Source organism: Euwallacea similis, chromosome 31 (genome assembly GCF_039881205.1).
Source record: "Euwallacea similis isolate ESF13 chromosome 31, ESF131.1, whole genome shotgun sequence".
Lineage (NCBI taxonomy): Eukaryota > Metazoa > Arthropoda > Insecta > Coleoptera > Curculionidae > Euwallacea > Euwallacea similis.
The window spans coordinates 1,146,876-1,174,860 of NC_089639.1; the positions used below are offsets into that span (position 1 = coordinate 1,146,876).

The following is a 27,985-nucleotide window of genomic DNA, read 5'->3' on the forward strand; positions in this document are numbered from 1 at the left end:
ACTTTTTTTTAATTTTAACCTAAGTTTGTGCCACATATTTAAGAAATGCTATATAAGTGTCAGAAACTCTCATAATCATTGAAACTGAAAGATGAAAATGAATTTTTCGACATCAATAGATTGCTGATTTATCAATGGAATTCTGTTTGCCCCGTAACCTTAAAAGTGCATGTTGTCCTAAATATAAATAGTCGTCTTATTCACAACTTTCTTCCTCCCTTGCCCATAGTACCGTGAAGTTTTGTATATACCCCCCCCCCCCCCCCCCCCCGCCCCATTTTTTGTTAACTTTTTTGACAAATAGTTTTTTTTTCACTTTAAAAGCATGAAATGAGACACAAAATGCTATGCTTTGACGTTTGTTTATTTTTTTAAATCTTGCTTACGTCACCGTTAACACAAATCTCCAATTTTTAAAAATTGAAACATGGGTCAAGTGACATCTCACATTAAAGGTCTTTCAAAACTACATTCAATGGGGTATTGCCATTCAAAACTTATTGATTAGTTCTTGAGAAAAACAGGTTTATATTTAGTAAAAAATACAATACAAACTCAGTTAATAGTGCGTAAACAATGAAAAAACTTTTTTGTTGAAAGACAACACTTTTTTTTTTTGTACTCACAGACAACCTTAGATTATTTTTGTTTATTGATTTATTCTTTTTTTTTACCTAAAACTTGTTTATGAACACTAAATGGTAAGAAAATCAATTTCTTATCAATGAACAAGTTTTTTCATCGTTTACAAACTATTTAACTTACTTTGTATTGCATTTTTTACCAAATTTATACCTGTTTTTCTCAAAAGCGAATAAATAGATTTTAAATCGTAATGCACCATTAAATGTGGTTTTTGAAGACCTTTAATTTGAAATATTACTGAACCCATATTTCAATTTTTAAAAATCGGCTATTTTGCACTACCGCTGACATAAGCAATTTAAAAAAAATAAACAAACATCATAAGATAGTAATTTTTATCCTATTTAAAACCTCTTTAGAATGAAAAAATAATAATTATTGGGTTATGAGGGTGAAAAGAAAACACACTAATTACTAATGATTGTCTATTATTCACTATGCCGTCTGATAGATTTAAGAGAGTGTCTTATTATATCAAGACGTAGAAAAAGAAAAAAAATTATTAAGCATCGCTCCTGACACCCACACATCGAACCTGTGTGTTTATATAATATATACAATAATCCTGGAGGGACTAGACCAAACATGTCTATCGAAAGATAATTTATGTGTCTGATGGAAGTGATACTTTCATAAATTTTGCATTATGAAAGAAAGCATTACCCAACAATAATAATTGGTTAAAAAGTAAAAGGAGGAGAGGGGTACAAATTAAAGCCACGCGATATATTAAACAACATGTATTCTAATAAAAAAATATATTACATCTGTAGGTACACATGCATTACAATATTTGGCACGCACTTAATAGATAGGTATAATTAACATCTAAATCACCGTCAATTAATAACTTTTTATAATTATTATAAGCAGTATCTACAGCAATTTTAGATAGCAAATATTAAGATTTAGCATGAATGTATTAAAACCACTTCAATAATTGAAAAAAAAAACTTAGTTGGATTATATATCATACAGTAGGTAACTTCAATAACATTGTTAATATTATACATATATCTATATTTAGGGCCCTCAGAAATGATTACAATCCGCGAAATTACAAGTTCCTTAAATTCAGCAGAATTGACATTATATCTCGAACAAGCTTGAACACCTCTCTCTGAAGGCTCTATATTATCATGGGCTATAACAAAAATAAAAATCTAATTAAAATTTAAATCTACCTACTCTGTTCGAACTGAGTGCAAAAGGTGGCTGCTGTTTGTAGCACTCGGTTCGTACTGAGCAATATATCCAAAATCAGTATATGCAAGTAAATTAATACCTACGTATAGTTTAAAGTTAAATTTATTCAATAAATATTATCGCAACAATAAAATCATTTCTTTAAATATAAATCTCTATTAGAAACTGTGGTTGGCATTTTACAAAAAATAATCTCAGAGATATTTGGATTAAAATGGATCACTCTAACTACTGTAGATAGTTAACATCTTTCTGTCCAAAATAAAATTTTAAACATATGAAATATCCAATAATATATCTGCTCTCAATATTTTTTGGCTTCTACGAAAAGAAGAAAAACCTTCATCGTTTTCCTTGCCCTTCGCAAACTTTTCCATCTTTACGCCGCCCGGGCAGGAAACGGAAATTTCCGGCTGCAAGAAAACCTGGCACAATCCTGCTGCTTGATGGCGTCCATTACTTCCTGCAGATGATGAGATACTGAATGGGCCATATCGGGATGTAATCTAAAAGAATAACCTGTGTAAGCTCAATAGATATTGTAAAAAAGGTGAGTTTTAATGAAGAATATACAGGGTGGTTAATACAGCAATAGAACATTTTCAATGAGAGATAGATGAGGTCATTTTGAATCTATAAAACCATATTTATACTAATATAAAGTCTCATTATTTTTAAAATATCGGCCTTCTTAGGGTTTCATACAGAATAATTGAGTTGATAGAGTTAAGTGAATTTTTTGGTTTTAAATATGTTCCACGAGTGAAAATATTTTTAATATGCATATTGACGAAACAAAACAAAATCAATTAAAAATTATTATTACAGACAATTAGACAAATTAATATGTGAAAATACTTTGGTTTTAATTTACTCTTGCATTAAAAAAAATTCTCTAATGCGGCCCTGGTTCAAAAAATTCAAATAGTCTTAAAAACTTCTCTATCGTATACTCTTTTAAATGATGTGATATTATAACAAAATTATACTTCACAAAACTAAAGACAAAAGAAAATATTCACAATAAGAATATAAGCGACATTAACAAATAAGTATTAATCATTTTAAAACTTATGGCGCTAATTCTATTTTAAACAATACTACAATTAATTAATTTCATTTTCAAAACGATACCTTCTAATTCTGATGTATTTAGTTGCCCCCTCTACGCTGCTCTCCCTATTCTCTCCTCTAGGCCGATATTTCAAAATTGATGAGACTTTGTATAGAGATAAATATGATTATACAGTGTATTCATTTCAAAACTTACCACCCAAAATGTCATAAAGACGAAAAGACATATGAAAATACTGAATAAGGTGGTTTTCAAGGTTGCAAAGGAGAACACCTTTGACATAACCTGCGTAAACCTAAAAGTCCTTACCACCCCGCTACCCCTCTTGAAAGTTTTAAAGGGCACCCCCCACCGAGTTTCACCTCACATTAAAGGTAATTGAAAGTACAAAGTATCGGTGCATAAAGAAAATCGATTTGTCAAAGCGTTTTCGTAAAATTAAAGAAAAACTCATACCACCGTGTCAAATACATGCAATAAATTTTCGAACTTCTCAGATTTTTTGGTATTCCTTTCTGTTCAACAAGTAAAAAAATAAATGTTTTTCATCAGATCAGAGGCATTCCATTCATCGTTTTCGGACAAAAATTCATTTTGCAAAGATTTTGTCATTTAGTACCTGTTAAATGATGTGCAGCAGAGTAACATTAACGTTTCGATTAATATGGTATATTCTGTAGAAAAAAGAGTGGAAATTGTTTTAAATTAGGTGCAAATAACAAATCCTCTCGGCAGACTGCTAGAGTTTTCAATGAGAAATATTCTCATAAAAGTATTTCTCGTGTCTACGGGAAGCAACTTCTAGAAAAATTTACAACAAGGTCAGTAGTCAATTTAAAACAAAATCAAACTAAAGCATTGAATGACGCTGCCACAATTGGAGTGTTAAGGCGATTTATAGCTAAACCAATCATATCAATTAGAAAAGTATCTCATCAAACTGGAATTTCTATTGGTTCTATTGCAAAAGTGACGAAAATACACAAGTTTCATCCATACAAAATGTAAATTCATTAGGTACTAGCTAAAGATGATTTCGATCACAGAACTAAGTTTTGTGAACGCATCACAGCACTGATTACCACTACCCCAAATTTTGTTAAAAATATCTGTTTCTCCGATGAATGCACATTTTATTTAAATGTATTGTTAACAAGCAGAATTGTTGTTATCAATGCGAACAAAATCCTCATGTTTTTCGGAAAAGTTATACTCAGTAGCCTCAAAAAGTTGATGTACGGGCTGGAATATTCAAATATACTGTAATTGGACCATCATTCATCGATGATAACCTTGATAGCAAAGTACACCCCAATATGTTACAAGAGTCAAATGATTATCTTGTAACAGAGGCCATAGCTACACAAGTAGATTACAACGGCGATTATCTACTCAACCAAAATATTTTTCACTTTCAACAAGACTGGACACCACCACATTATGGCATGTTGGTGCGACAATGGCTTGATGGCCGATTTCCAAGAAGATGGATTGGCAGATGAGCAATTAAATGGCCTCCAAGGTCTCCTGATGTAACGCCTCTTGATTTTTCCTTTGGGACCATCTTAAATCAGTTGTTTATAAATCAGATCCTGAAGACATCAATAAACTAAAGAATCGCATAACTACAGAATGTCGGGCTTAGAAACACTTTTCAAAAGGTCCAACAGGAATTCGAAAGCAGATTGTATTTATGTTTAGCACAAAATGAAAATTATTTTAAGCATCTAGCGACTTGAATAGGACAAAATTGCAAATCTAAAAACGTTATTCCTACACATTTGCTACGGATAAGTTGATGTTTTGAACCCGATTAATAAAGAACATTAAATTGACTTTTCTTTCGTTGTTACGTAATTTTTCGAAAACACTTTGACAAATTGAGTTTCTTAATGTACTGATATTCTGTACTCCTAATTACCTTTAATATGAGGTGCAACTTGGTGAGGAGTACCGTTTAAAATGTTCAAGTGAGGGTAGCGGGGTGACAAAGGGTAACTAGTAGGCTTACACAAATAATGTCAAGTGTTCCTTACAACCTGGAAGACCACCTTACTCGGTACTTTCATAAATATTTCTGTTTTTACAATATTTGGGTTGCTAAGTTTTCAAATAAACACACTGTATAAATTCAAAATGACCGCATCTATCTTCCATTGAAAACTTTCTATGGCCCTACCAAACATTCTGTATATGTTTTATTAATAAATTAAAGAACGTTCCTCCTTAATTAAAAAAATGTCTATTTTAATATTGTAATATAATCTTGCTTTTGCAGAAAATTCATCAAATAGAACTGCAGGAAAATTCCAGAAATGCTCAAAGATTCCTTTCAAAACGAGTAAAATATCAGGGAACAACAAATAAAAAATAGCCCTTCAAAAACTTTAAAAACTAGACCTTAATATGAATTTATGAGCAATGCAAAATTTGAAAATTTCTAAAGGAAATTTATCTTTTTACCTGAACCTAAACTGAAGTTAATTAATCAAAACAAAGACGGTCGAAGAATCCCAGAAATATCCTAATATTTCTTTGGGAAAAACTTGAACATGGCGTGACATTCTGAGAATCGCAAAATTTCAAGAATTCTTACGTTAAAACTTGCAAACAACATGAATCTCTTCGCATTTCTCTGAGGAAAGGAGTATTGATTCGTCAAAAGAAAATCTCGGGAAAATATTAAATATATTCAAAAATTTCTTTGGAAACGGGAAATATTTCCAGAAAAACCCATTCCAAAATAATCCTTTAGAAGCTTTCAGAAATTACTAGTTAAGAAGAGCCTAACTAACGGGATAGTTTCAAATTTTATTTAGCTTTTAATACATTAAAAGAGGAATTCATCATTAGATAGAGAATAAAACGCACCTCCAAGAATAGAAATAAACAATACAGATCACTATTAAAAAAAAGTTAATACATAGTGTTAGATAAGTTAGGAAACTAATAATAATTTCACAACAGTGCGATTGCATTTTAAGAAGTTTGTGATTATACACATAGGAAATAATATTTCAAAACCTCTACGGGAATACATAGAATGGGCTTTAATCGACGATTAATGAAGGGATTTCAGAAAATATGAGAGCTACAAAATCACTTATATGTATGAGCAAAATTCAACCGAGTTTAATTCCATCAAATTTCGCTTTAATTGAGTTCAAACGCCAAGAAACTCTACTAAACTGTCTGAAATTGATATTGCGTGCAAGAATCATAAGACCATATCGAAATTCAATTAAATCTATAAATTATTAATTTCATCGCAGGGGCCATCTCATTGACTTCAAAAACATAATTTCGTGACCTCTTTACTCATACGAATTATTTATGTTCCACAGGGCTAAAATATAACAACCCTTAACGTCACAATCTTTACCTATTCGTTATGCCAACTTATTAAAAATGTATCAGTGACAGTGGGCAAATTGGACAGAAAGGTTAGAGATTCAATAAATGTCAAAATGCTGCTAATGTGTCAAATTTCCAAACTCCCCTTTTCAACCAAACATTCAGAAATTCACTATACTTGTAATAAAGTTTGATATTTGCTGAATTTCTAACCTCATTTATTTGACAAATTATACCACTGTCATAATCCATTATTTATACCAGGAAATCTTATTTGCATTCCATGAAGGCATAAAATTTGTAATTGGCTGTTATAATATGATATGGATATTGAAAATAAGGTGATTTTCTTATATTAATTACGGTTTTTATGAAATGCAAATGATGGGATTGAGTGAAAAATATTAGTCATAAATTCACTAAAGCCTAAATTTTTCAAATTGGCAAGGGAAAAATAATAAAAGTAATATATATTAAAATTCCGTTACAAAATTGAAAATTTTAAATAGTAGCTTCATTCTTTTACATCAAATCATATTTGTGTTAGTCATTTGTAAAACAGTAATTTTAAGTTTAAAGAGTTTCAATACACAAAATGGCTATTTTGAATTTTTAAAATAAATACGAAGTGAAAAAACAGTTCAAACCCACCAGATGATCATTCCTACATGGAATATCCATGTATCTATTTATCACACATTGCTTATGTACAGGGTGATCTACGTAAGATGATCCACTACCTTATCTAAAATACCGTAAGCTTTTGAAAAAAGTTTAATACAAAAGTTATTCAGTTTTTCATGAATTTTTATATTTTCGATGTTACAGGATAGTCCAGAAATCCGTGACGTGACAAAAATACTTTTCTTGTAATAGAATATCCTATATTTTCTTACGGATACTAATTCTGCTTGTAACTAAAATCATTTTTTGTTGTTACAAAATATGAAAAAATTTTAGCAGTTTTTGAGTTAACTCAATTCAAAGTAGAGACCGAAGGAAAACTAAGATTTTTAAAATTCTCAATAAATTCACATAATATTAACTGAATCGGTTAAAACTTGTCCAGTTAAAAACAAAGGGTCGTTCTACTAGAGCATATTTTTAATTTTCGAGAAATTTTGTACAGGGTGAGAAAAAAATATATTAATTTTTTTACATTTCAAGTGTCTCAAACTTGATTTTTTTAACTGGAATACCCTGCATTTTTTAAAAAGATTTTTAAGGTCAACAAGAAAACTAGAGGAAATAGATACATTTGCATGACAAATAGAGGTAGCCATGTGGAAAATTTGTTATAACAAGCTTTAATTTTAGTTTAGAATAATTTCTATATGTTAGAATTTTATAATTGTAAGTTAATTTAATGATAAATGTGTAATTATTAACTTAAATAGAAAAAAATGATTGATTAATGATATTAATCAGCTTGGTATATAAGATCTCTTTAAATATACAGTGGCAAACAAAAGTATGGAAATATTTAAATTTTTAGCTGTGATTCCATGATAAAAACGATTTATTAAAATAATGTTGCAATAATAATAGCAAGCATAAAAAACATATGTATATCAAATTAAAATAGTTGACATAGTTTATAATTTGGTGTATTTTTTAAATTAACAAAATAATGCACTAACAAAATTATGGAAATATTTCTATAATAAAGAGAAAATTAAATGAAATTTAAAAATCATTTAGTATTTAGTGGGATATCCATTGGCATAAATTATCGCTCGGCATCTTCGGTCCATAAAGTCAATAAGTTTTACACAAAAATCAGGTGGAATTCGTTGTCATTCTTCCTGTAAAGCCGCCCAAAGATCTGTCCAATTTTTAATATTCCTTTTTCTAATTTTGCAGTCCAGATAATTCCAAATGTTCTTTATAGGATTCAAATCCGGTGACTGTGAAAGCCAGCACATCAGGCGGATTCTTTGATCAGCAATTCAGTTTTTAACCAAACGAGATGTGTGTTTGGGGTCATTGTCAAGTTGAAAAATCCAGGACAGTGGCAGATGTTTTCCTCGTATGGAATCAAATGATCTTTCAAAATATTAAGATAGATTTGCGCATTCATTCTACCCTGTATTTTTACTAGTGGATCCGTACCAGACCATCGAGAGCAGCTCCATATCATGTTTCCACCGCCATGCTTTATTGTGGACACAAGGTACTTTGGAACCCAGGCCAACAGGTCATCTAACATATCCAGTAGAATCACAACCAAAAAGATTAAACTTGTTTTCATCACTAAAGGGGACATTAGACCATTGATTTTGCGTTCAATCTTTATGCTTTTTAGTAAAGCGTGTTCCCTTCTGTCTGTGGTGTTTTGTAAGTAGAGATTTTTTGACCGTAACCCTGCCATGAAGATTTACTGACAACAAACAACGCCTAATAGTCATATCAGACACCTCTACATCCCGATACTCTTCCTTTAGCTCTTTATTTATGTCAACAGCAGATTTCTTTGGATTGTTTCTTGATATTCGTATAATATTTCTGTCCATTTTTACACTTGTTTTTAATAGTCTGTATTTTTTAAATGCTGGATGTACAGTACCACAAATCAAAAATATTTTAACAATTTTGCTAACAGTGCCCCTATGCATGTTAAGCGATTTTGCTATATCAATTTGCTTCATACCACTTTAGTACAGTGAAATAATTGTTTGTTTTAAATCAGCACTATAATATTTGCACTTTGGCATTTTAACAAGTTACTAATCTTCAAAAATTCAAATTAATTATTCAGTATCAACAGTAGTGTGCTCTAAAAGAAGACTGAATCACATGTTTCCATACTTATGAAAAGAATAAAACGCCTTATTACAAAAATTTCTTTCAGCAAGTAAGTAAACAAGTTTTTTTGACAATAAAAAAATTCCGAAGACCCTTTGAAATAAATAACAACTAATTTTTGTTTTTCTGAAACGGCTTTTATAAATATTTTGAATTAAGAAAATATTTCCATACTTTTGTTTGCTACTATATAACTGATATATATTATTTAAAGATGAATTAAAATAAGAATTCATTTTCAGAAAAAATACAAGGTATCCTATTTAAAAAAATTAAGTCTGAGCTACTTGAAATGTGAAAAGTTTGAATATTTTTTTTATACGCTGTATAAAATTTCCCAAAAATTAAAAATGTGCTTCAGTATAACAACCCTTTGTTATTAACTGAACAAATTAAACCCTACAATTTTTGATATAAAATAGTAGACCATATTACATGGACCACCTTGTAAATAAAGTAATCAAAATTCTTTAGAATTGTTTAAAACAAATTGATATTTAGAATTGCTATAAGCCATTTGGAATGGTTTAAAACTTGATTATAAGTAAAAAAAAACAAAAACTATTTGTTACATGCCGCGGTTAAAAGCCGCGTGCCACCGCTTGTGTAATTTGCTAAGTCGCGACCGCCGCAGGATTAAAAGTCTTGAACTGTAGTTTAATAAAATAATACCCTGATTACTGCACTGACTTAGCCTTTTTCAGGCATTATGATGATTAATTAAAATATTACGTGACCCGTTAGTTAACGTAATTTGTCTAAACAAACCAAATGAAGATTAAATTACATAACTGCACTTATAATTCTTTTCAGATAAACTGTGACGGTTTCCTCAGTTTCACTTTCTGATAAAGAATTCCTCGAAGTGATGATTGTAATACAGTATTTATTCAAATTGATTTGTAGAAAGTGTGGCTATGTGTCAAAAATCTGTTTATATAAGATTTCTCTAGTTTATCAACTGTGGAATTCCAAATTTTGCTGAGAGCAGTGTTAGCACGTGATTGATATTTCCGTTTTTTACTTCTACCACGATATTTTGCACAAAACCAAGTACATAGTAATAGAATTCTTGAACTTGAAATCGATATTACTTTCGTTGACCTACATGGAACTTTTAGCGGCTTGAAGCTTGATGTCGAAAAACTTACTTTCTACTATGCAAGAATAACTAGCAATTATTGACGATGCGTATAAATTTATTAATAAACATCGTCCTTAAAAAATACTTACGAAGAAATAAGTCGCATCATCTTCTTCTCCATGAAAACTACTTCATCGGGATGTTGCCGCAGCATCACCTGGCAAAATATTTGCTTTGAGCATGGAGTGTCTGCCCAAAACTCTGGATTCATCAACCCATTTAATTTTCCGGCCTTCTTCATCACATCTGTCATCTGTAGATCGGCGTCATCCTCGATCAACAAACTTCTTTTAATTCGTCCCTTAACGCCACTGGTCACGTCACCTTCTTCATTCAGTCTGTCCGTATTTTCCACAATAAACACCAAATTTTGAGGGTCCATATCTTCAAGCGTTTTCATTTTGTGGGAATTTAAATCTTGCATTGCTCTCATGCTTTCAACAGGGCTGAAAAACCTTCCCATCGCAGCCGCTCCGAGGCCCAGGGCGGCCCCACCTGCTACTAAACCTTTAGGATAAAATATTAATTTGAAAAAATCTATGGAATTTGAGCTTTATAATTAGCTCACCTAATGCGGGTAGAATTACCGATGTTCCTGCCACTGGAGTAATTAGCCCTACTTTTTCCTCAGCTCTTTGGGCATTTACTCCTCCGAAGCCTAGATTGTGAGATATTTTGTGTGTAGCTTCCACTATGGGTTCGAACACTGGTCTAGTAAGCTTTTGCATGTTTTGAATGCCGTTTTGGACGTTGTCTTTAATGCTTTCAGTAATTTTAAGCTAGAAGAAATTGAAAAGAATTCATGATTTTCGAAATATAACCTTTTGAAATAGGACTTCTTAACACTTTTTGCGCTTTCGTCGGCTACAACTTCCAAACAGTTTAGATAAGTGTGAGACGGTTTTTTGACATGCTACACCATTACACCCTATGTCTTATACAAGGTGTTTCCTAAATATACAGTCCTAATGTATAGGAATATTCCTTGAGTCATGTAAGAAAAAAAGTTCCTTTAAGCATATGTCCGGTATCACTTCACCTTCGAAATACAGGGTGTTGAAGTTCAGAATTAAAATCGGTTTTTCATTATTAAAAAAAACCTTAAGCCGATTAATTTTTTCCCCTTTAATAACAATACGATTGTGTGTCTTTTAGACACTTCAAAGTTCATTCAGAAATGTTAAAGACGTGTGTGCCGAGTTACTCGGCCTGAAATTGCCTCCCGGCTCGATTGTTCGCAAAAATAATAACGCCCAGCAGGTTTTGGCAGTTTTAATAAATATTCCGAATAGCGAAACTAAAAATTCAACTTTTTTGTCCCTTAATATTTTTTCGGGTCTCGGCTCGTTCTCTAATTTAAAATTAAAATCCAAACTCTCACACATTTCTGAACGCACTTAAGACAAGTCAAAAATTTGAAATAAATGGAATTAATCTTTAATATATAAGAAGATAGTTTAACATGACTACTGGCAATTAAAATACACCAATCCAATCTTCCAACTTGCTGCCGAATTCTTTCAAAAACACTACAATTGTTTTTTTAATGTCTACCTCGGAAACTTTTTTTCTTATTTTGACTTAGAAAATATTTCTTTAAACTTGCCCGATATGTTTAGAAATATCTTGTTAATGATATTCTATGGCGACAAGATGACGTCATAAGGGCACTATTATATGGCGGTCATTTGGTCCAAAAATAGGACCAATTTTAACGGAATGTCGGCAATTGTTTGCTACATTCGATTCTTCAAGATCGTTGCATCAGATACATATATCTTCAAAAGTAAAAACTGAACGTGAAACCCTCCTAGATATTTCTTAAATCGCTCAAGTGCCTCATTTGCAATTCAATTAAATAAAACTTATAATTTTAATATATTTTACTAGGCACTCACCCAAAACGGCTGTTCAGTTTTAGGCTTAATATAATAAGTGTTGTATGGATAATTCAAAACATCCTTCTTGTAGAAACTCAAGCTATTACTATCTGAATTTGTGTAGTACCGGTTTTGCTGCTGCCTCCCAGTATTAACATCTCCATATGCAGTATAATCTTTTTCTCTAAAAATAAGAAGAATTCTTTCATTTGTTCTCAAATTAGACCAATTATTATACCTGTACGAATCCCTGATAACTCCTGAGCTGTATTCATCTTCCTCACTGGTAGCTTTGGCAGGCTGAACTCCCAATTCCGGATGGGCATATTGAAGAACTGGGGTTCTTACCCCCTCGGTAAAAGTTACTGGGCTGAGCTTGGTTGTGCTGAAACCATATTGTTAAAAAGACTTAAAGTAGAAGAATTTAAATTTTCTTTACCTGGGTGGACTGTACATTTGAGATGCAGGATAATACACTTCACTTGTTGGGTAAGTTAACATTCGTCGTTGAAATTGCCCATTGGGGTTTGAATTAGGGTAGTAGTTGCCGTAGCTATCGGCGTTTAATTCTTGTTTTATGTCACTAGTGTCATCATAACCATAAATATTTTCTGTATTTTCATAAGCGGCGGATAAACCGTTGGTTTGTCCAGGCGAATAATAGTCATCATAAGCTCTATATTTTCGAGAATTGTAGTTCTTTTTGGCTTCCTTCTCGTTGACTTCCTTAATAAAGTCTAAGAATTTGATTTTGGAAGATCCTCTGTTGTCGTCCTTTGTAAAAGGTCCAAAACCAACTGAAAGGAAGACAATGGGTTTATTATACAACTACTTCTATTGAAACTCACCAGATCCAATTCGAACAAATTTATCATCTTGGTCACTTCTTCCACTCTCTTGCGGGACAATATTGTCTTTCACGCTAAAAGGTCCCATAGAATTCTTCCTTTCTTCTATATTTTTAAAGTTATCTTCTTTCGAAAAAGGCCCAACGGATTTCTCCTGAGACTCCTTTTCAGCCACTTGATTGGCATAAACTAGCTCGCCAACAGGAATTGCAGCTGGTGGTTTATAGTCCTTTTCGTAGGGAACCAACTCCCCGTTTATTACCCTGAGCACATTGAAAATATATCAGTTAACAGAGTTTCAGCTGAAAAATCAAGAGCACATTACCTGGCATTTCTCCATACTTTAGTATCATTCGGGTCGTCTGGTACTCGAACTCCATGAATCACTGGAATACCATCACTGTCCAGTTGCATGACTGATCTGGCACGCTTCTTCTCTGTCCCTTTTACGAATACCTCGCCTGACCTTATGTTGACCGGTTTTGGAATCACGTGGGGTATTCTAAAAGTCATCATGAATACATTCGTAAAAGGATTACAAGGAGAGAATTTTAAGATTTTGAGAGATATTTTAAGATAGTAATTTTTAGGGTTTAGGCAAAAGTACGTACAATGCAATGAATATAAAGTAAACAATAAAAATTAGGTTTTTGTTGCATTTTTTCCAATTATCTGCTTTATTTTGTGGTTATTTCATTCTGTATCTATAAAGAACAATCAATTTTTCTCGTCATATTTTGCTTGCAAATTTTCATTTTGTAATTTTGTTGCTTACATCACATTCATTGTGCGTACTTCTGCGTAAACGCTAAAAACTACAAACTTAAACTATTTCTCACACAAAACAAATAAATTTAATATTTCTTTAACGTTATTGTTCTTTTGAAATTGCATATTACTTCAAGTCGTAAATGTTAGCGCTATTTACGTTAACGAACTCAGGTAATTACGAAAACTTAATATTATCAGCGGATTTCACTACAAGTTTTTTGAACTTATGGGCATCTAACCGGTGTCGAAAGTATTTTTTTTCGCATGCAAAGAAAAAGAGCTTTTTCGTTCAATGCACAAACTAAATACAATACATAACGAATGCATCACTATGTTGTTCCTAAAAGTTATTTGCGCCGAATTACTGTTTCTATTTAATCTTATAGTTTTGCTATTGGTTAGAAGTGATAAACGAAAACTATAGAGAAAAATCCAAAATCGATGATGGTTAGAGTTTCCTAACATTCAAATGAAACATTGTATGATCGTGAAATATAAAGTTTAACTTGAGATTATACATATAAAATAGTAAATAAACATTTTAAGTAGCACAAAATGGAGGAACGTTACATATCTCTGATTATGTTGATCTCTGATCTTTACCGAAAAAGCTGCGAAGAGCAGGGATAGGAAGAGCTTCAACACACTTAAAAGCTGCGATTTCACCATTTTGCAATTTGTACCGCAACAGTTTTGCTTTTGAATTTCTTAAATTTTTTTATTAACTAGGAATAAAACATGAATGAAAGTAAAAATATTCTATTTAATTAAATATACAGAATGAACAGTTAATGACAAAGTTTACACACAGTGTTTATAGTAAACTCAGGTAACAGTTACGCACAACGCTTACAAGCTCTGTTGTTAAACTAAAAAGTAAGAACTATGCGCTAATGTTAAACTGATTAGTTTTGTCTAATTTACGTTTACGTATATGTTTCACATACCTATAATTGACTTAAAATCTTTAATAAAAAGCTGACAATAGTGACAATGACGGATAAATGCCTCCACTGCTGTCTAAAAGTAGATGTAAAATTTTAATTTACGTCACTTGCCATTCACTGTTCTGTCTTACTTTGTGCGTAAAATATTTCTAATGACCTAGTAATATAAGGGCAAAACCCATATTATTATTAACGCAATATAATCCCTTCTCTTATGAAATTCTCGATTTGCTGCTTAAAAAAATATGCCCTTATCAATGACGACTGTACTCACACACAACAACATAAACAAAGATCTAAATTCCAAACCTTTTGGCGTTAACACAAAAAAGATTGTCTTAATACTTACCAATCCAATTTACACAAGTCTAAAAAGAGAAATTCCGCTACAATAAAAAGCACCTTTATTGACATTTAATTCTGACCCGTAACTATTAGATCGAATCAGATTACTTTAAACTACCGAGGAACCATTCTGATGGAACAAACGTATTATCGCAATTACTCAAGCGAACGCCTTTATTAAATCTCTAAATACTCACCTATCACTATCTATAACATTGCCAAGTCCTTTGTTGGTTGATCTGGTGTTGAAGTCGCTAGAATTTCGCATTAACGCTATTGAGTTTAGTTTTACAACAGTTCCGGGTTGATAATATACGTGGGACAGGGGTATCCAATTCGGTACAAACTTTGAAGAAGAAGAATTGGGCTTATCTTCGGATAAGGGGTACTGCTCGGATTTCTCCTGAGGGAAGTAAAACGTGTTGGAAGGGTTTACTCCTAGTTTTCTGATGTTTCTCGTATCCTGACTAAAAAGAGTGTTGGTTATCCAGTTATTACTTTATGGCTAATGATTATTGAGTCAAATACCTTCTGCTTTGGTCGCTTGATGCGATCTGTACATAACTACCGGGAGTTGATTTATCTTGACCGCCATTTACGTTAGACCTATTCCTTCTTTTCACTATGAGTTGAGCGACACTTCCATCCTTAGTAAGTACGTTTAGGGTTTGAGTGGCGTCCGGATTAAGACTTCTAGACACTTTTAATTCGGTGCGAGTGTGAAAAGGTAAAGCAGTTTTCGTGGACTCTTCTGCAACCCCCAATGCGAAAGTTAACACCACTGGAAGTACGATCTGCAAAGAGAATATTTGCTTGAAACTACTCGGGCAATATGGCATATGTTTCGTATTAGCAGTCTGGACCGGCTCAGTGATTCACAAAAAAAAAATTTAATTAACAATCGAAACATTCCATTCTTATTTTTTAATCTATAATTTTCCAATCGGGAGCATCTGGCAGTTAAAAGACCGAGCGTCGGGCCGGCAAAAGAAAGTGCGCTGTTGGAGGCAAAAGAGTCAATAACTCGCCGTCTCATCACCTACTTTTATTACTTTCACCTGTAAGGTTACTCCGCTAATCGCCACTTATTAAGAAACCTTACCAGGTGACTTATTTAACTCGTTATATTTAACCGTGGAAATTACACTCTAATACTGGGTGTTAATTTCAATTATGTCCCAAAGTTTCATTTTGAACATTATTCGTGAAAGATTTCAAAACGAGTGTAAAAAAGACGAAAAGGTGACTTCTGTTTCTATGGTCTTTGACGAAAGGCTAAACAAGGTTTTCGGAAAAGTTTAAAAACTGACTATTGTTTTTAATGTACCCTTTTTGCTACGCCTATGTGCAACGCCCTTTCTTAGATTAATTTCACTGATAACGAATGGATTTTGGTACTAGTAGCTCTCAAAACGGCTTGTTTGTTCAAGAACATTTACATTTTAACATTGCGATATTTTCACTGAAGCAGTACAATTGCTGAACCATTGTAAAAAAATCCATCTTGTTGATCGCTAGATAAGAATTTAGCTAACAATCCCCTTTAGTTAGTGTTACGCCTATGGATGTTTCTCAAGGCTTTTAGTACTTAAGTTCTTAGTACCTTAGAAATCTCTCTCTTGTGTTCGGACTCTCTTGCGTCCATATTTTCTTGCGTTTTTACATTCTTGGTTGAATTTTCAGATTGACTTCGTCAACCTACAGACGTTAAAAATCTTTTAAACCAAAGTACATTAAGTGTCACAGCCAAGAAATTGCAAAACAGCATAAAATATATACAGGGAAAGATAAAGGAGAAAATGTGGAAATTAGATAATATCATGGAAATGAGACTAGAACAGATCATTATTAATGCAGATGAAAAAGACGAAGATGCCACATTCAGCTTATCAAATTAGTTTTATATAGAATCAAACATTATACACTTAATATATCGTTGAGAAATATAATTTATTTAAAGTACTTGTTCAAAAACCTTTTCACTGTCATAAGGGGCTGACTACGGTCCTGTTCAATACCCTCGTTTTAAACGCATCACGTGCAGGTGACATGCATTTGTTTACATAGATATTTTATATTCCTAAGTTCCTCTCTTTTATAAACCTGATTGAAGGTGGCACTCGCATTTAACAGTGCAATAAATTGCTTCGTGAGTCGTTCCTGACAAAATCCACGATACCAAACTGGTGTCACAAGTGGAAACATTACAGTTTACGCCACAATTGGAAATTAATTACAATGAAGGAACTGTGAAAACACAAAACCCGACAAAATGCAACCAGTCATATTGCTGACAATATTTCCTTTTTATGGTCGCTTTAGGCTACCCATGTTTGATTTTACGTTGAATTATTTTCAACTTTGATGGCTGCAAGCCAATCTTGCTCCTCGTATCCGCTTATTACCACGTAACAAGACATATTCTTTTAGGTTATATAAGTTGAAACTGTCAGGTTAGTAAGCGTTGTGGCAAATTGTTACACAATTAGAAATTACGAATACTTGTAACTGGAATTGACAAATGTGGTAATATACAGGGTGTCCCAGAATATGATGGCAATCTCTCGGATCCCAATAGTAGACGTAAAAATAAATATAATAGTCTTTGTAAGCTTTTTTCAAAAAATCGATATTGAAAAAGTTACAACGTGTCAAAGTTCCATTTCTAAATTCGTTTTTTTAAATATGTCGAAAAGTAATTAATGGATTTTGTTGAAATTCGATACAGGTGTGTTTTTTCAACGAAAAATCATAATATGCCATCGTTTTTGCGATATCACATAAAGGGCGCTGTCTACAGTGCACTTTGACCATTTAAATACATTTATTTTTTTGCTCGTAGATATTTTGATATTTTAAATAGCAAACGTTAATCTCTATTCAATTTTGTGTAAAAAATTTATTCTTCTTTGAAATCGCTAAAGTTAACGGTTTTCGACAAAAAAATTCAATTTATAAAGTAATACAGATTTAAAGCAGTATCAAAGATATTACACTTCACCGAAAAACTCTTTGTATATCGGTTCGACTCGCGCTCCTTCCAGCCTAAGACATTCCCTTGCTCGAGCAACCGTGGATTGTTGAACCTAATGATAAAATGTCTTTATAGTTTTTTTATATTTTATTATTTTTTTAATACTTTTTTTAATAATTTTTCTGCAACTCAGCTATCGCATTTATTCAAAAATTAGCTAAAAAACCCCTCTTTTTCTATATTATCTCTTTCATTTGCTATGTGTTGCGCACACGTCGATAAATAAGTAAATCCATTAAAAACCCGGTTGCCATTTTAGTGATAGCTGTATCGATTTTTTTACTTTAAAGTCAGTAAATCTCTAATTTTTCACAAATTTGTATTGTTTCAATCGTAAAAAAAGCATCGTATAGAACTTTCATAAAATAGCCATTTACTAATTTAATATCTTAATTTCCTATTATTGTCTACTGTTTTACCCACTCATATGATGATGATGGTGATGATGATATTGTCTCTTTCCAAATTAAAATTTCCAACGAAGGAAATTACAACGTGCTTGCAGTTTTTTCAGATGTTTAGGGCTGTTTCCATTAAGACAAAGTTGGCAATATGTTACCCTCTCGAGATATTTCTATGAAGATATCGTATCAGAATTCTAAGAGTGTAACACACAGTAGTCCATCTTTTACAGTATCTATCAATATAAGATTTCCATTTTTAAAAATTAAGTGGAAGAAACAGAGGTTGTCACGACGGCCCGATGAACAAGATACAGGCCTCAGGTTTGTCGACAAAAATGTACCAAATTATTTACAGCTTCTTTACATGTCAGTCAATCGTCAAATCGACAAGGAAGAATTTGTGGGAGGCCTATGATTACCACACTTATAAGAATAGCCAATACACAAATATAATATGTGGGCAGTACAGCCATTTTATCCAAACACCCAATGTAGATGATTATACAAAGAAATATTCAGTAAGCATTACTCGACTTGTAGTAGCGGCTAGTAAATTGTAGGATTAAAGTCAATTCAAGCAATTATCAGATCCACTGGAGATCAATGGTATTGAAGTGACTCGGCAGTACGCAGTCAGTTATCTACGATTGGATCTAGATAAAGGAATGACCTAAAACTTTCATGTACAGGCCACCATTGCCAAAGCTAAAGGTGTTATGATCTAACTATTCCCCTGCTGAACAGAATAATTAACCTTACCGTAAAAGGGAAACTGTAGCTAATAGAGCTCGTCGTGCAGCCGATCTTCAAATATGGATCAGCTGAATGAGAGCAAGCTACATAAGCTCATCTTACACCAATAGAAGATGTCGAAAACATCTACCTCCGAAGGACGGCGGATGCTCCAATGAATATTAACAATGAAGAAATTCGTTGTAACATTAATTGGCAGTCAGTACATGACTTTGTAAGAGTAAGAGTTGATAAAATCTTCACAAGGGCAAAAACACATCCAGATGAGTTCTGGCCAACTACGCATCACATTTTGAGGAAAAGCAACTCTGGAAACCCTGGAGTCCCACACAAGCTGGAAACAGGCGTTCTCGTATCATTTTGTGAAGAAGATTTATATTTCATGAGCGCATTCAAAAAAAAAAATTCTCAAACACGCCCAATACGTAGTTGCCAAGCACAACATCGGAAAGAACATATTAATTTAGTGTATTTAGTGTTGAATATTATATACGGTACCTTTTTCAAATTCAGAATGATTCCATCTTTACAAAACCTTTTTCATTAAATTATACTAATCCATTAACTCCATACAATTTAGGTTCCAGATTTCTGCCAGTAGTAATTAAATTGAAGTCATCAGTGTAATTTAATAGGATTAAGGTACGCTTTTAAAATGAAAGGGTCTAATATAGTCATAAAGCTGAGGCACAGCCAAGTGGATGGTCATTTTCTCGAATTAAAAATTCCTCAAACTAACATAATATACAAATTCCAATCCTGAATACATGAACTTATCCACATATCATACATGAACATATCCAAGCAGGTAACCTAATCCTATACCGCTCCAGCTTTGCTCGAATATGACTATAAGGTAAACTCTTAAGTGTTTTAAGAAATTGAAGGAAAAGCCCGATAATGAGCAATTCGTCTTTCAATGCTAAGAGTAGACTAAGCTCAAACTATGCTAGAGAATCTATAATAGAATGCTTTGTCAAAAAAAAACTTAAAAAAAGATGTAAAAATATCAATAAAACGATAGTTTTTGAGTATATTTGCATCTCATTTTTTAAACAAAACCTTGATAGTTCCATTTTTTCGCAACACCGTCAAAAGAAAAAACAATGAAAGTGCGAAATTGTAATAAAAGAAAACAATCAGAACGTTGAGGTAAAAGAAAAACGAAACTGTACTATAAAAAAAATTAGCGTTAACTGTGGAAGGGTGACGAACATAACCTAAATAAGACCGTAAAGAAAGCCAAATCAAAACCCTAACAAAATGGTGAAGGGGCGACGACAACATGACATAAAAAAATAATATAAATTGTAAAGAAGTGATACAAAGCAATGTAGGAAAGAAAATTACAATATAAACTTGAAATAAAAAATCGTGTAGACATGACGAAAGCGCATCGTAAACTATGAAACAGCTCTACTGCATATATAAAAAAATTCAGTGCAAACTTAATAAAATGGTAGAGGCACAACAATTGCTACAAATTTTCCTGGAATGGCAATAAAATATTGAAATTTTAAAATTAATTCACAAACACTCAAAATTAAACAATTAAAAGTCATTAGTGTATGTTTTGCTGCCCCATCAATGTTATAAAATGATTATTAATTTCATTCATTATTTTTTTAATCCTTGACTTTCAAATAGTTTCAGCATGCTTCTGACTTCATATTGCATAGGACCCTACCTTACAAGCAGTAGCGGAGATAAAGTTAAGTAGGTCCCTCACGCGAATGAGATTCAAATAAACATTTTTAAAAAATTAGCTCGGCTTATACGTAAAAACGCACTGAAATCTTTGGCCCAGAAACATCGAATAAGTGTATCAAAATATAACCGAAACTAATACCTGTGAAGGTATTCTCTGTAATAGAACAACTTGTGAAGCTTCTCATTTAAATGCAGAGATAAGTGAGTCAGGGCTTTCGATTTGTAATATTCTCAGGAATTTGACTGGTTCGGAAAGCGATGTCTAAGATTTGTTAAGTCCTTTCGCTTAACTTAGCAGATACCCACCTAGCTATAACTTCATACATTACTGCGTTATTAATGTGAAAGTCACGTATACCTTCCATGAAGGTACGGAAGACACTCAGAGTTGCAACTAAACTCCCCAGCAAACTAGAGCTTTAATTATAATTTTTTTCTGTTAGGCCTTTAGTTATCTAATGACATTATAGAGCATTCAAAAGACCACCAAGCAATTAGTACAGATCCGCTTACTTACTGAGAACAAACGTTGTGAATTTTATCCTCCGTAAGAACAATGAGTTCTGGTATTTAATGAACTCTAGTCGGCCATAGGCACCTTCAAACTTGAATTTATTTAGACATACCGGCCCAAGCAGATGCTTTTACATGTAACCTGCTTATCGCAACAACAATGTTGGAGAAAACACCATAAAAGATTAATTATTCATTGCCAAATAATGTCATAGAATCGCTTAAAAAAATTCAGAGTGGAAAAACGTAAGCATGGGCACACACTTTGCTCCACTTGCCTTAAATGTAGTCCGAATGAATAGCACTTTAATTGTCAGGTACGTTAGGCATCGTTAGAAGGACTTTTACCCATGAAAAAATATCAGATTGAACTTTACTTCTGAATGGGGAAATCAAAGTAATTCATAAATATTTCCTTAAATTAAACCAGTTTCAGAGACCATATGTAATTCTAATTGAATACGATACTGTAATTTCAAAACTGGCAATATGGGTCAGTAAATCACATACACCAGTTTGTGGTCATGTAGTTTTTATCATTGCAAGTGAAATTCCATGTTTTACCCATTAGCCGGACATGCACACGAAGACAAACTTTTTCCTGCCAAATGGTGTGGAAAATAAGACAGTCAAGTGCAGTTTCGCTTTCGGATAATAACGCGAAAACAAGCATAATTTTTGTGTATAATTACCTCACTCATTCTTAATGACAACTATAATTTTTTAACCCTGAAGACACGCTGACCAGATACCACTGAAGTCTTAAAGAATATCTTTTAGTAGAAATATTGCGCCACTTGGATAGGCGAAGAGGTACTTACTATGTCTTTAAAATTCCAATGTGGGTACTGGCGTGTAATAATAATAATTAATTAAGATAAAGTTGATGCGATACAACAATGTCCTCTTCTAATTGCCTCTTCAATTTGCCCCCGAGTTTTTCTTTTTTCCATTTGTTTCTATTTTAATAGTCGGAGAAGACATTTATACATTTGAAATCTTATACAGGATTAGCCGCGCAACCTGTTCAATAGAAAATTTTTGCCTTCCCACTATCGTAACCCAATGAAATTTGGTTTCAGGCTTAAAATCGACCATTTTGTATTCAAGTAAAATGTTTTCAAAATGGTGGCACTTCCGTATATACGGATAATAGCTACCAAACTTCGTTATTTTAAATGGAACCACCTAATTGTTTTGTCATTTTTAGATTTCTCGTTAAATTTTGAAGTCACTTTATTTAGTGTTTTAATGTTTAAAATTTACCGTTACCGAATTATACCGGAAAATTAGGAAATTTTGACAGCTGCAAGATCCAACAGAAATCGTCATTGTGCGCTAACCGCCGGGAATTTTGGAATCGGTATTCTAGGACTCATAGAGGACCTAATAAGCCTTGACGTTTTGACGTATTTCAATTTGACAAAAGGTTCTTCACAACCCCCGAAATATGCCTCCGATGGTGCATTACTTTAAATCTCAATAACTTGCTTATTTCGAATAAGATACCTTATCTAGAATCAATCCAGAGAACCTTAATAATATTTGATACAGAATTAAATTCTAGACTCGAAAATGCTGTAAGATATAGGGTGTCGCATGTAAAATAAGCAAGTTATTGAGATTTGAAGTCATATAACTTCGGAGGCATGTTTCGAGAGTTATAGAAGACTTTTTATCAAATTGAAATACATACATGAAAATGTAGCTTTTTAGGTCCTTTTTAAGCACCAGAAAACCAATCCCAAAATTTGCAGTGGCACAATACAAATTTGTAAGATCTTGCAGCTATCAAACTTTTTAAATTTTCCATTATAACTCGGAAACGGTCAATTTTAAACACCAGACATATTACATAGTGACATACTGACCTTAATATTTAACGAGATATCCAAAAATGGCAATGAAATTAGGGGCTTCCATTAAAAATAATGAAGTTAATAGCTACTTCCGATGTAACTGGAACTGCAACCGTTTTGAAGATATTTTATTTGGAGTCAAAAAGGTCAATTCTAGCCTAAAACCAAATTTCATTTAGATGCAACAATAGAAAGACAAACATTTTTTATTGAGCTGGTTGCATAAGTAACCCTATATATTTTACTATAAATTTTAAATGAGTAACAGTATACGTGCGGTAAATTTTTGTGCCGCACTCATAAACGTTGCATATGGTATGGTCAAAAATGTTTGTAGACAATCAGGCAGCTGATATTGATATACGTGTGGTAATGACTACTTTAGTACATTGCTAGCAGTTTGATTATGAACTATTCTAGAATATTGTTATAAATTTTTTTGTATTCCGTCGTCTGTGAAGTACATAATTTAAATAACAAATTTCAGGACGTGACATTCAGAAATTTGTTATTTCGAAACGGTACTTCAAATGTACAATTTTTTTGTTTGTTTTTTTTTTTATTAATTATCCCAACTCAATAGAAAAAACTCTATCCATTCATCACTTTGCTCTTCGTTTTGCACACTTCACTTCGTGCGCCAATTTGTTGTCTTGTGAAACTTAAATTTTAATGTGGCATTACCGCATGTGGGCGTAAGGTGGTTAATTACCTAACAAACGCACAAAGAAATACTTTATTGAATGTTGATTGCAGTTGACCGAACTCCGTTTTGCGTGATCACCAATCAGTACAGTACATGCTTTTGTACGTATTGAGTACAATCTTTTTTCTACAATCGCATGTGTGTTAGCTTTATTATCTTTTATGGTTCCAACTCAATATTATCCTCCGGAAAATCTTATACACATATGTACGTGGGGTCAAAGATTTACCACGTACGTGTCAATATCAAATACCCAGAAAAAGTTTTCACCTTGACACTTCCCGCTTTAATTCACATGCAATAAAGGCACTTTAGTTCTCGGTTGTAGGAAAAAATTTTTACTGCACAATAATAGTTTATTGAATTTACAAACGACCACAAATTTAACGTACACGCGCCAATAGAGTAAGTATTGTACTTAACACGACCGAAAGTGTCTTCACTATACTTAAATGCTAAACCTTGTTCGTTCAGCTACAATAAGCGTTTGTTAAAGTATCATTTGTCGTACTTGTTAGGTACATACATATCTATGATGCTTCTACAAAGATATCTATAAAGACGCATCATAGGTATATACATAACCTACAAAACTTATTAGTTATATGTTATAAAATCAACTGAAACTATAATCTCTCTAGATTTTCCGTTGTCTTGATGTATACTTTTTCTTTATTATAACTATTTTATTTTCGTTTTGTAAAATAATCTTTTCCTCATATTTTGAATGAGCCCTGGGTCCTACGTGGTTCATTTTTGACGATACAAAAAGTTCACAATATACAGAGCGTCCCATTAACAATTTACCCTCCACTTAATTTTTTATTTTTGACATTAGAAAAAAGGTTCAAACAGAGACCCCCTTTTATTTTACAAATACTAACTTGAAAATGGTTTCATTGCCATCCCTCTCCCCCCGTTATCCATCCCCCCTCATGTAACATAAACTTTCTTATTTTAAATGAAACCTCCGAATTTTGTTGAAGGTTTTAGATTTCTCGTTAAATTTTAAGGTAAGTTTAAGTAAGGTGTCTTATCTTTAAAATTTACAGTTTTTGAGTTATTCTGGAAAACTTGTAAACTTTGACAGCTGCAAGGTCTCATAGTAGTCGGTGTTGGTCCCTAACTGCTATAAATTTCGAAATCGGTCTCTTAGGGCTAAAGGAAGACCTAATAAGCTACGTTTTGACGTATTTGAATTTGAGAAAAAGTCTTTGACAACTCGCAAAATACGCCTCCGAATTTGTATGATTTCAAATGTCAATAAGATGTTTATTTCAAATGGAATGTTCTAATTTTCTCAATGGCATCGCATTCAGAATTCAAAAAATCATCTTAAAAGCGATCAATAGGTTATGCAAAGAGTTAATTCTTTATATATTTCGTCGTATAAATCTTCGTATTTGCGAAAATTATCGATATTTTAACCATCTTCTATAATCCACATTAATAAAAAATTAATTTATTAAAAATTTCTCAAAAGCACGTTATCAATTTTTAAAATGCAAATTTTGCGAAAACTGTGCGATTTATCGTATCTTATCGAGAGTACCTTTTCTTTAATACATCAGTTGCTTAATCCACTTTTTTTTTTTATCCATTGGCGTAAAGATTTGAAATGTTTTATTACTGATCCTCCGGTCCGGCTCCGGTTCTCTGCCTATGGATTGATTTTTATCATAATTTTCATATGGGTTTTTTGGCCCGTAAAACTGTGTAAACGTACCAAAATTTACGAAAGTCACTTAAGCAATTCCAAATTTATATAAAAAAAAAGATTTTATAATTACAACTTCAGGGCCCTATTGCACATAAACTAAGCTAAGGTTTGCTAAATCGGCTTATTTTGGTCCGAAAAATACGTGGTAGAGTTTTGTAAAGACTTTTTAGAGTATAGTTTATTCCCAGAGAGAGAAACAGCACATGCAGCAAATTTATTTTGAATTTGATAAACAACTAAAAAAAAACATTAGGATATATCGCGAAAGATTTCTCGATCATTCTACTCTTAGATTTTTTAATTCTGAACATAATGCCGTAAAAAATTGGAACATTCTATTTGAAATAAACAAGTTATTGACGTAGAAATTTTGCTAATTCGAAGGCGTATTTCGAGGATTGTCCAAGACTTTTTCTAAAATTTAAATACATTAAAACCTAATTTATTAGGTCCTGTCTTAGCCCTAAAAGGTAGATTTCGAAACTCGTAGCGGTTACGGAAAAATAAACACCAATTTCCGTGAAACCTTGCAGCTGTTTCAATTTTCAAATTTTCCGGAATAACTCGAAAACAGTAAATTTTAAAAACAAGACACCCTACATAAACTGACTTTAAAATTTAACAAGAACTCTAAAAATGCCAAAAAAATTGAGGAATCCCATTTAAAATAAGGAAGTTTATGTCACGTGCGGGGAGACGGATCATGCCAAGGAGGGGAACCAAGTCATTTTTAAGTTTTACTCTTAAAATGAAAGGGGTTCGCCCTTTCAACCTTTTTTCTAATATCAAAAATAAAGAAATTAGATGGGGGAGGAGGTAAATTGTTGTTGGGACACCCTGTATTCAAATTTGAGGAAATCTAGTAAACTTTGATAGTCTGATTCAATTTTTAATTGAAATGTTACTGATTATTTAATCTATTGCTTATTAGGTTTTTTCGCAAATTATAGTAGGAAACAATTGGATGAATTGTATACTACTAAAAAATGCGATTTTCAGTAACCTTTAACGAAAAGTTAATTACATATGCCATTAAATTGTATACTTCAAAATTTTAGTTAGAGAAAAATTATATAGTGTCCATGTTACTTCTCAAAAATTTGAAAACGATTTCAGATATTAAAAAAGGCAATAGAAAAAAATTCTAAATTGAACAAGGAATTCAAATAATCAATAAACAGAGTAATGCGGAAATGTTTGACGTTGAGAAAAAAAGAAGACCTAAAATTTTAATCTTATATCAGGAATAATCAAAAGGGCAACAACGAACGAAGGAAAAAATTCTAAATATAGCACTCCATAGGAATCTTTGTTAAAGCATTTTGTTAATAAATTGCCTTATTTTTCGATTCTCTACCGCACTCCTAAAGTATTAACAATTAAATATTCTGTATATTTTACGCTTTTCTTTTTCTAAAAATAGAAGAACCCTTCTGGGAGAATAAAGACAAAAACAATAGAAAACCTTTGAGTTTGAATTAACTTTTAAAGAAAAATTATTTAACTCTCGTTTCTCGTCGATAGGAAAATATTAACACATATTCTGTGTTTAACTTTGTATTAATACAATATTTATTGTTTAATGTTTTACAAAATTGGACGAAAAACATAATTGTGCAACATCTTTAAAATCTATATAGTCTAATAAAGTCTATATTGTTAGAAAAGTTTTAATAACATGTATTATACCATGTCCATTTATGCAGATTTCTTAGTTTAGAATCTGTAATATTCCAAAATTTAATTCGTACTTGATAAACTATCTGCCTTAATTATTCTAAGGGCAATACTATTAATATGTGTTATTATTTTTAAGGGAAACCAAAATCAAATCATCATTGTTATGGAAAGTCGTTTTGGGATAAAATTGTCAGTATATTAATAATCAGCTACAAAACTTCTATATTTTTCTAAGCAAAAGATCTACTAACCTTTAAAACGGCTGACATTTTTTTTCCAGCAAAAAACCACAAATATTGGCACTATAATTAAAAATCTGTTCCCGATTTCATATACGCGACCGATAAGAAAGAAGTCAAATTCCGCGCCGGCCGCTAATAATTAAGAGTAAAAGTACTTTCGTTAGTCGTTGCTAAAAAGTGGTTCCGACGCGACTGCACAGTACAAAATCTGTGCATACTCTTCTTCAATAGGTAGGCAGTACGTCTTTGAATGAGTAAGCTCTTCCGCTGAGCTGATAGGTACCGGACGGTGCACTTTCCACTTGTCTTCTTGTAGATACTACGTATGATCGTCGGTGCGGCCT

At 32.4% G+C, this 27,985-nt stretch overlaps 1 protein-coding gene across 1 annotated transcript; it reads right to left on the minus strand.

Annotated features, from left to right (window-relative positions):
* Nucleotides 1-1,392: 1,392 nt before the first annotated feature.
* On the minus strand, nt 1,393-27,903 carry LOC136417960 (uncharacterized). Its single transcript, XM_066403822.1, has 11 exons — nt 27,651-27,903; nt 15,549-15,814; nt 15,218-15,487; nt 13,283-13,459; nt 12,958-13,220; nt 12,549-12,906; nt 12,348-12,494; nt 12,128-12,293; nt 10,798-11,008; nt 10,319-10,736; nt 1,393-2,357 (listed from the first exon to the last, which is right to left on the minus strand). The coding sequence occupies exons 1-11, from the start codon at nt 27,666-27,668 to the stop codon at nt 2,231-2,233; spliced, it is 2,421 nt and encodes an 806-aa protein (XP_066259919.1). The 5' UTR covers nt 27,669-27,903; the 3' UTR covers nt 1,393-2,230.
* Between the last annotated feature and the right edge of the window lie 82 nt (nt 27,904-27,985).

What these genes read in the sequence shown, in the direction of transcription:
- LOC136417960 (XM_066403822.1), bottom strand. An exon ending in AATGTTATAGATAGTGATAG is followed by an intron (nt 13,460 to 15,217) that starts GTGAGTATTTAG and finishes GATGACTTTTAG; the next exon opens with AATACCCCACGTGATTCCAA. An exon ending in CAAATGTACAGTCCACCCAG is followed by an intron (nt 12,495 to 12,548) that starts GTAAAGAAAATT and finishes ATATGGTTTCAG; the next exon opens with CACAACCAAGCTCAGCCCAG.